Genomic DNA, 11,319 nt, shown 5'->3' on the forward strand with positions numbered 1-11,319 from the left:
CTTTGTGGACTGTCCCCTTTCCACCTATAGTATTCCTCTCATTGCATCTCACCGTTCCTTTTGAATGAATAACTGTTTTCTCAGCATTTCTTATCTCTCTGCTTAGATTCTGTCATAGGACTTAGTGCGTACTTCATCTTTCCACATCGCCCACTTCCAGTACTTCTCTAAGTCCTATTTATCCCATTTTCTTCTGCTATGTTCCCTTCTCAAATAAAACAGTTCTGGGCACATCTACTTATCTTCTCACACAAGATACCACATTCCCTTACTACTCAATTAGGTCCCACTTCTTCCAATAAGTTCTTCTTAATTGACTCAGCTACCAGTGACTCACATGGCACTCGCACCCATCATACCACACTCACTTAGTCATTGAGTCAACACTATACATCTCCCAACCACTGGATACTTCTTACACAAAACTACTTATCTTTTTATGTGTACATCTTGTCTCTCTGACTCCTTAATGACAGAAAGACATTGTGTGGTCATCTAACTATAAGTTTCTCTAATACTTTTTGAGCTTTGAACCAAGTGAATACATCAAGTATTCAAAAAAACTCTAGCAATGTGTCCTGCACATAGAAAGGGCTTCTAGTATGAGAAAAATTGCCAGAAAACATGTAATTACAATTGAGTGTGCTAGATGCTATGATGAGGATAAGCACAGAGATGAGACCCCTAACCCAGCATTTAAGGGAAGAGGTAAAGGGACAGAGTCCCAAAGATCCACAGGGAAACAGATAAAAAGTTAGTGGAAATAGTGAGAAATCGAGAATTAAGCTGGGCTTTACAGCACACAGTCTCACCTGTTTAGCTGGAGGGTGGTTTAAGAATTTTAAGGCAAGAAAGGCAGGAGCATCTAAGGTGAGTTTTGAGGTCAAGTTCGAAGGCAACATTCTGTTTTTCTAATTTAGCCTTGACTGCTTAACCTATAGACCAGATCTAGTCATTTTCCTTCCTCAACAACCTTCCATCAAGCATTTCCTATACTGTGATGGAGCAATCCCATAATAGGTATAAACAAACAAACAAAAAAACAGAACTATGTGGTACGTGGTCTGCTACCATTTATGTAAAAAAGGGACAAAATAAAAACATACACAGCCTTTTTACGTATATAAAACATCTCTGGAAAGATACCCAAAAAACTAATAACACCTGTCACAAAGAGAACCTAACTAACTGGGGGACTGGAGGATGGGGTGAAAGTGAGACTTTTCACTACACGCTCTGCAATACTTTTGGGGCTTTGAACCAGAGAAATATATTAGGTATTCAAAAAACTTAAATACTTGCCTTCCCCAATAAAAGCCTTTCTAACTTCCCTACCACCACACTTTTTAGCATGGCGTTCAAGGCCAATCTTACCATTTTCATCTCATGTCTGATTATAACTTTTTCTTAGATGGAGTCTTGCTCTGTTGCCCAGGTTAAAGTGCAATCTTGGGTCACTGCAACCTCTGCCTCCCGGGTTCAAGTGGTTCTCCTACTTCAGCCTCCCAAGTAGCTGGGATTACAGGCATGCGCTGCCACACTCAGCTAGGTTTTTTTGTATTTTTAGTAGAGCTGGGGTTTCACCATGTTGGCCAGGCTAGTCTCGAACTCCTGACTTCAAGTGAACTGCCCACCTCAGCCTCCCAAAGTGCTGGATTACATGCATGAGCCACCTTGGCCACCCCTGATTATAACCTTTCACACCCTTTGATCCAAGTACTCCACTTTTCTCACTTTTGGGCAAGATTTGGAGTGGTGTCTCTAAAACGGTGGCTTCCAAAATGTTTTGACCCAAAGCCACAGTAGGAAATCTAATGTCACAATCTATCATACATAAATTTATGTAACTGAAATAAAATATTCACAAACCTACACATCATTACTCTATGTGACGTATTCTGATATTTGCTATTTCATTTCTTTTTAAAAAATGCTGGTCACAAACTATTAATTTCACGAACCCATTAGAACATAAGTACCTTAGGGTAGGTACTTATGCTCTCTTGCTAGTACTAAGTGCTTTCCATAACCCCAAGGTATCAGTCCAGTTTTGGACACAGTAAGCAGTCATGGATTGAACAAGGAATGACTGTTTACTACGTACTCTTCATCCTATTACATGCTGGGATGGAAACAGGAATAAGAAGGTGTTTGAGATAAGCTCTATTTTACTCTAGATCTTTCAAATGTACTTTTAGAAATATATTTTAAATATTATGTATTTATTATTTATGTATTTTTACATATTATGCATTATGTATTTATTTATTATGTATTTATGTATTTTTACATATTATGCATTACGTATTTATTATTGACACTAATAAAACACTTTGGGAATCTCTAGAAGTAACAACTGTTTGTAATAAACAGATTCTAGATAACTTTACAAGTTTTTTTTTTTGAAACCTGACTTGCTCTGTCACCCGGGCTGCATTGCAATGGTGAGATCTCGGCTCACTGCAACCTCTGCCTCCTGGGTTCAAGTGATTCTTGTGCCTTAACCTCCCCAGTAGCTCGGATTGCAGGCACGTGCCACCACACCCGGCTGAATTTTGTATTTTTGGTAGAGACTGGGTTTCACCATGTTGGCCAGGCTGGTCTTGAACTCCTGACCTCAGGTGATCCGCCCACCTTGGCCTCCCAAAGTGTTGGGATTTCAGGAGCGAGCCACCGCACCCAGCCTTACAAGTCTTTTTAATAAAACTATCTTTTTACTTAAGCTCCCACTAATTACCAGTAAATATGCCGCCTTAAATCCTTTGAAGGTACTTAGGTATAAAATACAGACATTCTAGCAAGCTTCTAACCCTTATTCTTCCAAATCCCAGCCCTTCCCCTCCAAAATCCACAGGATACATAAAAAAATGTGTCTTTCTTCACAAGGATGAGCTAAAAAAAAGTGTCCAAAAAAAAAAACACACTCCAAAAATATATATAAACGTGTAGCAAATGACATATGCAAATATTTACTGAACAACAGACAATAAAAAAGATACTGAATTTCCGCCAGGGTGTTGAACTCTGGTCACTGGTCTAAGGAGTGCAGTCTTATTTTTCAAGCTATGTTTACAGATAGTAATTAAAGTACATAACAAAAATTCAACAACTGATATAGCAGTAAGATCTACATTATCTCTCTTTTTATGTCAAATAAAAATGGCTAAGATACTCTAAATATTCAAAAACTAAGAATCTGTTTAAAGGAAACCAACTACAATGAAACCTAAACTCCTTTTCTTTTTACTTCCAGTAAACAGGGCTTAAATAAGACTGAAAATTATCAAGGACAAAGAATTTATAAGTGCACATTTTAAAATTTTTTAGTATTTAATAATCTACTGTATATTTCAAAATAACTTAAAGAGTAGAATTTTAGTTGTACATTTTAAAAAACAGCAACAATAGTACTGATTAACGATTCAGTAAAAAGAGAAATACATAATACATAATAGACTAAGCTTTAAGACACCAACAGGGTGACAAAAGTTACATAGAATCCAACCGCTAGTCATCAACAATGCTAAGAATCTAACTGCTTTCTTATAATCACTGACTGCTTAAGCAACCAGATTTTACAATGGATAATAACCTATACTCTTTGATTCTAGTCCTGTGGTCATTTACTCTATAAGTGAATCATTAATAAAGGTTCATCATTTAAGGTTTATTTCACAAACAGATAACTACAGTTCCCATTAATAATAAATAAAATTATTTTCATCAGAATTGAAGTATGAACTAGGCTTGACTTTAAATATAGCTAGAGATTTATAGGAAAGATAAATGTTACACGCTCCTGTACAAACTTCCAGCATCTCCAAAAAAGGTAGCTGATCTTAAACACTGTACTAGGCCAGGCATGGTGGCTCATGCCTGTAAGCCCGGCACTTCGGGAGGCCAAGGCAGGATGACTGCTTGAGGCCAGGAGTTCGAGAACAGCCTAGGCAACATAGCAAGACCCCCATATCTCTATTTAAAACAAAACAAAACAAAACACTGCGACTACTCACACAAAAATTGAGAACATGAGCTCATAATAGGATTATGAAAATAATCCTATTTAAAATATTACTTATTAATAGTAAAAAACTCATATCAAAACCAAAATTCCAACTGTACGATACCCCATGTGAAAACAGGACACATTCTTTGTAAGTGTAGAGGGACACTGTTCCTAGAGAGTTCCTGTCTTTTTCTATTATGTTTTTCAATTTCGCTAATGGTGTCTACTGAAGCACATTTGGAATGTAATCTATTTATCAGCCAGCTGCTCTGGCCCAGTGTAGATTTAGAATTTAAAATCATGTGGCTTCAGAGCTCTAAAATAAAATGTAATTTTAAAATAAAGATTTCTTTTCTAAAGACTCAAATATTTACTAGCATTGATGACACATACCAATGTATAGCAGGGACTGTGATAATTACTTTTTTGCGATATTTCATTTACGTCTAAAAAATCTTGCCATATAAGTAGCCATTAGTCTCACCATCTTATAAATGAGGAAACCAAGACTTAAGAGAAGTAACTCGCCCAAAGTTATATGACAAGTGACAGATTTGTAACCTAAGGCAGGCTGAACAGCTCAAAAGTCAGTGCATTTAATCAGTCTTACTTGTAGTCAATCAAAAACAAGCCCGCAAACAAACAGAACAGTCAAATGAAAACATATAATCACTGCCTCACACCCACAGGATCTCAAGGTTGTCAAGGAAAGATAATTTTAAAACTCAGGTCCAATTCTAATTTAAAATTACTTTAAAAAGACAATGTTTGCTTACTGCAAGTGTACTTAGAACAGCATGTTCTTTTATAGAAATTAAAAACTTAGTAGGCAGTACATGCAACCCACACTAGGGACTTGCATACTTAAAGATTTAAAGCAAAATGTTTTTTCATGCAGAAGTAAGTTCTAAGTAGATATATGCCAGTAAGTGTTTACTTCAGAGAAAGAGAGTAGGACAGGGGTTTGGAGAACTTTTGTATAACTACATATTTCCACATTATTTCGATTTTAGAAGAGAAGAGTACTTTTTCTTATTTTTTTCTTTCCCACTCAGGTAGACTGACAGAGTACTTCTAATTACGTTTCAATGAGTCAAAATCAAACAAGCACCTGAAGTCCGGATTATATGAAATAGCTTTACCTCCTTTATCCTCCTTTTTGAACTTGAACATCTCAAAATAATCTTTCTGAGAACAATCCAAAGGAACATTTATAAAATTAAGGTCAAAAACAGTAAGAGCTAAAAACCAATGCTTTTGAATTCATTATAGCAAAAGCAGTAAGGTATTATGAAAAATGCAAACAGTGAAGTTATAAGACTTGTGACTAGGCTAAAAGAAATGCAACCGAACAACAGCAGGTAAAACAAAGTACAAGAAAACAAAAGATGCAAGCTCTATGCTCTTGAAACAAAAACATTTAACAGAATCAATATATCAGGAAAAATATTTTCAAAGCAAAAGCTCTGGAAAAATATTCAAGGTAAAGTAAATAGGGTTCATTAACAACTACAATAAACATTTGTTATAAATATGGAATATATAAAATAACACATTATTGAAATTAAATATGCTGTATACCAGCATATCCAAATAAACACCATATACTATCCAAATAAACACCACTTATGCATGCACAGATAAAAATACCACTTCAATGATAAAGAGTTTTTCCCTAAAGTAAAACAATTTAATTGCTTCAAACACTGCACTACAGTGGTATTCAAAGTACCAGGGTATATTAGTGAGGTGGTACAGGAGTAAAAGTGCAACGAACTAGAAATCCAGCATCTCAGTTTGAGTTGCCCCTGCTCTGCCAATATGTGACTGCCAATATGTGACTCTGGGCAGGTTATTCAACTTCTCTGAGACTCAGTCTCTTCATCAATAAACTGGGGATAGGCCAGTTGCGGTGGCTCACACCTGTAATCCCGGCACCTTGGGAGGTGGAGGCGGGTGGATCACTTGAGGTCAGGAGTTCCAGATCAGCCTGGCCAACATGGTGAAATCCTATCTCTACTAAAAATATAAAAATTAGCAGGCCGTGGTGGCAGGTGCCTGTAATTCCAGCTACTTGGGAAGCTGAGGCAAGAGGATCACTTGAGCCCAGGAGGTAGAGGTTGCAGTGAGCCGAGATCATGCCACTGCACTCCAGCCTGAGTGACATAGCAAGACTCCATCTCAAAAATAAATAAATAAATAAATAAATAAATAAATAAATAAAAATAAAAAGTGGAGATAGTAACTACTACCCTACGTACTCCAGAAAGGGTTTCCGTAATGCTTATATGAGATAATACAAGATGAATCCCCTTTGCAGGCTGTCACAGACACCACAAAGAAAAATATTGGACCACATGCTCTCTTAAGGCCTTTCCAAGTCAGTTTCATATTTTGACTTTTATTGTTGTACATTTTAGGAGACACACATATAATATGCCAAAAGAGCCATATGAAATGGGCTTATTCTTAAGTAATAGCTTAGTACTACAACTACTAGTTGACATTTACATAGCATTACAATGTTTATAATGTTACACGGGATTATTACTATGTGTTGTGCACTGATCTGAGTATTTTGCGTGTACTAATTTTCACAGCAACAGAAACCGGTGATCTCAATTGACATATTACAAGTGAAGAAGCTATACTGTGGCTTGTAAAAAAGTATGACTCGTGATATCATCATATTTGTAAGATTACAGTGCCTGGAGGTTTTTTCCACAAATATCTTATTTGATTCTTATAAGCAACCTTGTGAGATAGGTAGGGCAAATTATTATTTCCTCTACTTTAGAGAGGAGGAAATTTAAATTGAGAGGGACGGCTGGGTTTGGTGGCTCATGCCTGTAATCTCAGCACCTTGGAAGGTTGAGGTGAGAAGACTGCTGTAGCCCTGGGGTTCAAGACCAGCCTGGGCAACATAGCAAGACCCCTATCTCTTAAAAAAACAGGAAAAAAACTGAGATGGCTTTAGTACCTGGCCCAATATTACAAGGGTCACAGCAGTCAAAACTAGACCCCAAACCCATCTTCTGACTCCTAATCCAGGATTTGCCCACCACCATACTAGCTCTGCAACTAAAATATACAAATACTGATAAATCGAACCAACATAATTTCTTACAAGGTATTCATCAATACAAAAATTCAAGCTATTGTACTCTGAAGTACTCTGAAGTATCTTTCTTGAGATGGAGTTTTGCTCTGGCTGCCCAGTCTGGAGTGCAATGGTGCAATCACTGCAACCTTTACCTCCTGGGTTCAAGCAATTCTCCTGCCTCAGCCTCCTGGGTAGCTGGGATTACAGGCATGCACCACCACGCCTGGCTAATTTTGTATTTTTAGTAGAGACGGGGTTTCTCCATGTTGGTCGGCTGGTCTCGAACTCCTGACCTCAGGTGATCCACCAGCCTTGATCTCCCAAAGTGCTGGGATTACAGGTGTGAGCCACCGTGCCCGGCCTGAAGTATCTTTTAACACCAAATCCCTGACACTCTAATGAAAGTAACTTCTTGAACTGGTTGTGTGTCAAATACACAGTAGGGAAAAATTTCTCGGTAGCAAGAGATTGCCATTAGTAACTGCCCTTAACATTATATTTAAGTGTAAGGACCCATTTGCTAAGTAAAGAATCTGAACCTCAGACTAAGCTGCTGGACTACAAACTGCTGCTCATTTCTGGGCTAAGGTGCGTCTTATAGCCCAGGTATTAGAAAAATGTAAAGAGCAAGAAAAAGGAATAGCAAAGTCTACTATTAAGAAGGAGGTAAAATAAAGGATATGAATAATATCTGCATGTCTTGAGGCCTTTCCTATGGGTAGGTAACACAACTAAGAAACAATTATCACAATAGAATGACATGTCACCAGAAATCATCTTTGGGATTCATGCTATAGGATTTCATTATAGGTAGAACTTCTATTACACCAAAGTACACCTAACTGTAATTCCTCATCAGAAGGGTCAAAGATAAGCACAATTTATACCGGTATGACTGTACCCATAGTTTATGTGAGAATACATGATCTAATTATAGAGTTCATCAATTAATTGAGAAACTAAAATTAGAAGGGAACCAAAAGTCTACTTAAGAACCTATTTCAGAAAGCAAAATCAATATACATCCCACCTTGATTTATGTTAATCAAATCTGGTTATGCATATTAATACATACCTGGTACAGTTCTTCTAAATTGTACTTAATTGAAGTACTATTCTGAATAGCTTCCACTGCTTCTTTCAGTTTTTGCCAGGTTTCATCTGTGTAGTTTTCTGGTAATTTAGGCTTATCTAGATGATATGTAAAAGGTTGGTATCAGAATACCATGTCAGATACAGTAACCAAAGATCAATAAAATACAACAGCATTACTCTATTTTTAGGGTAAATTGTGATCTTTATAACTATTACACCTAATCATTAAAGTAACCACTGTATTTAAGCTTAATATAAAGAATAAAATTTGAAATGTCAGAATACTATTTAAGTCATTTTGACTCACCTATTAAAATTGAAGGTGAGGTTTTTCTCCTATTGATTGTATTGCTTCAAAAAAATAAAAATTCAAGAATGACCATAAAAAAACAATCCTGATCTTATTTCATCATGTGTAAAACCTAAGTCGACATGAATTTTTAACCTGAGATTTAAAATACTGCCTATGTGCAAGGTACTTTATAAACCTCTTAATCTTCCCAACAATACCCTGAGGAATCTATTTTACAACTGAGGAAACTGAGGCTGGAACTCATTTAGTAAGCTTGCCCAAGGTCATCATAGCTAGTCAATGGCAAAGCTGGGATTCTAATCCAGGTCTGTTTGACCCCCAAATTTATGCACCATCTATAGAAATGGAAACATCTTAACTCCATGTAGTTTTAAACTACATTTATGAGCAGAGTGAAATTTTTAAAGATTGAAACATCCAAATGACTCCAGAAATCACGTTGCATTTTCAGAATAGAAAGAAACACCTTACTCTAGGCTTTAAACTTCACTGACTAGCAATGAATGTGGGGAAAAAAGTTTTAATTAGAACATCCAAATGCCTTAATATGCTTTTATCTTAGGAGGGAGAGAAAAAAATCTCTGAAACCAATTTGAAAATGCAACCAGGATCATAACTCATTTAAAAATCTTTGGCTATAAAAATCCATATATTTTTAAGTGAAATAATGAACACATTAGTCAATTACAATTCATATTGACTTCAGAAAGCTCTACTATTAAATCAGAAACTGAGAACCTGGGTATGGGAAGGTAGTGATATAAAAAAGAAAGGGTTAAAAATAGACAACACCATAGCCCTCTGCTTGAGACAAAATAGAGCACATTCCTGATTTCCACTCAGTGTTAAAAACACAAGCATAGAGAACCTAATCTTCTCAATACTAATATTCAGCCACAAAGCACTTATCTCATAAATATTACTTAAGTTCATTCATTTACTTCTCTATTTAATAAACACTGTAGCACTGATTATCTGGCAGTTAAGGGTGTTGAAAAGTCAGTCAGAAAAACAGAAACACATTCAACAGATAAAAATTCAGCTCAAATACAGTTTTAAAAATTGCTGATTTTATATTTGCATCAATGCATTCATAATACTCTCCTCACATATCTCAAACACGGTCTGAACAAATTTTCCTAAAAGCTGCAGGTCGATACTTTAAAATCCATTTTAGTGATGGAAAAAATAGATGTAGTAATTGTTCCTATCTTTAGACTAGTGGTACACAGACTTACTACTTCTGTGTATATACAATGTTTTTCACTTTCAAACCCTACCTTTGGAAAGAAATGCAGAGAACATAAATTTTTCTTCAAATATTGCTTCCAAATGAGTTTCATGAATACAGTGTAAATCTAATTATAAATATTATTTGAGCACAAAAAGATCACTATTGCTACCTGCATTTCTAGGCATTGGATAATGTGGCCTACTGAAGCATAAAAATAAAAATCCCAGCAGTGCCAAGGCTCGCTATGCACCTGAAATAAATAAACCTCTTTAGAATACAAATTTCTCACCTGTAAAATCCGGATCAATCATATCGATTGTCAGTGTTATAAGGAATAACAGATTAAATACAATAGGTTGAAAAAGACCTCAAAATACTGCACAGAAACACCCGGTGTATGCTTCAGCACAAGGATCCTAACCACCCCCGGAAAATGAACCCTCCACCAAAAAAGGACCTCCCCTCCACCTCATTGATTATGCATAAAACATTAGGCCACCTCCAAACTGTTTAATATATTAACATAAATAGAGCACGTGACCCCTCGAGTGTCAAATCCTTATTAGGTGATTATGGATTTTGGCCTTGGTTACCTTTAAAGTTCTTGATCACTAACTTCTTAGCAGAGCCAGGCTTGCTGTTAGCAAAGCTAGAGACGGTGGTAGAAGATTTGGCTAGGCCGTTTGCATGATGCACCGAAGCCACAGAAGAGATTAATATACTCTTATTTTTAAGTTGCTGCTGCTGAGATGTTGCAGCAGTTGGTGAAGATGAGGAGGAGGAGGAGGAGGATTCCTCAGCCATCTTCGCATCAAACCCTACAAACTCCAGGGTGTCTTCAAAACGCAGCTTCTTCTGTATCGGTACGTGGCTGGAAGCAGCCACTGAAACCCCCAGGCAGAAGGACGAGGTTGAAGGGGATGCCGAATCCCTGGGTTGTAAAGGAGGAGTGGAAGAGGAGGAAGAGGTGGAATCAAAGTCTTCTCTCTCGTTACTACTGTTACTGCTGCTACTGCTGCTGCTGTTTAACTTTCTCTTCTTGGCAGAGGTGGGCGGAGTGGTGCTGGTATTACCATCAGTGGCAGATCTGACCTCCTGAGCAGCAGCAGCAGCTGAGGGACTGGGGGAAGAAAAACCTGTTGGAAACATGAAAATAGCGGGGTCAACAGGCAGAGGAGCATCAAAAACCTACGTTTATATGCCTGCGTGCGTGTAGGAGAGAAGGTGGCAATGCTAGAGGGGGAAGGGAAGAAAGAAGAGAGGAGAAACACAGAGGACGAGAAGGAAAGTGAAGGCGGGGGGGGGGGGCTACACCGGGGGAATGGGAGGGTTTGGGAAGGCGGATAGGCTGACACCAGGAGTGAGCAGAACGAGGGGGGAGAGCGAATGAGGAGGCAGACAGGTAAACGGCCGTGCCGTCCCCCTCCCCTGCTTTTCGATCTCTCTCCCCCCCTTTCTGCAGGAGCGACTCAGCGAGTCTGTGAGGCTGCAGCTCCTCCTCCTTTTCTCCCTCTCCCTGGGAGGGGAGAGGCTGTGGTTGGGGGAATGGGAGGGGGGGGAAAACCAGG

At 37.8% G+C, this 11,319-nt stretch overlaps 1 protein-coding gene across 2 annotated transcripts in view; it reads right to left on the reverse strand.

The window, feature by feature from the left end:
• Window positions 1–11,313, reverse strand: part of CUL4B (cullin 4B) — a 36,837-nt gene extending 25,524 nt beyond the window's left edge. For both annotated transcript variants that reach the window (XM_030933950.1, XM_030933949.1), the window contains exons 1-2: window positions 10,345–11,313; window positions 8,185–8,300 (exon numbers count right to left, since the gene is read on the reverse strand). In XM_030933950.1, the coding sequence (XP_030789810.1) occupies window positions 8,185–8,300; window positions 10,345–10,900 (672 nt within the window). In that variant the 5' untranslated portion in view covers window positions 10,901–11,313. The remainder of the gene's footprint in view (window positions 1–8,184; window positions 8,301–10,344) is intronic.
• Between the last annotated feature and the right edge of the window lie 6 nt (window positions 11,314–11,319).

This window comes from Rhinopithecus roxellana, chromosome 7 (genome assembly GCF_007565055.1).
Source record: "Rhinopithecus roxellana isolate Shanxi Qingling chromosome 7, ASM756505v1, whole genome shotgun sequence".
Classification (NCBI taxonomy): Eukaryota; Metazoa; Chordata; class Mammalia; order Primates; family Cercopithecidae; genus Rhinopithecus; species Rhinopithecus roxellana.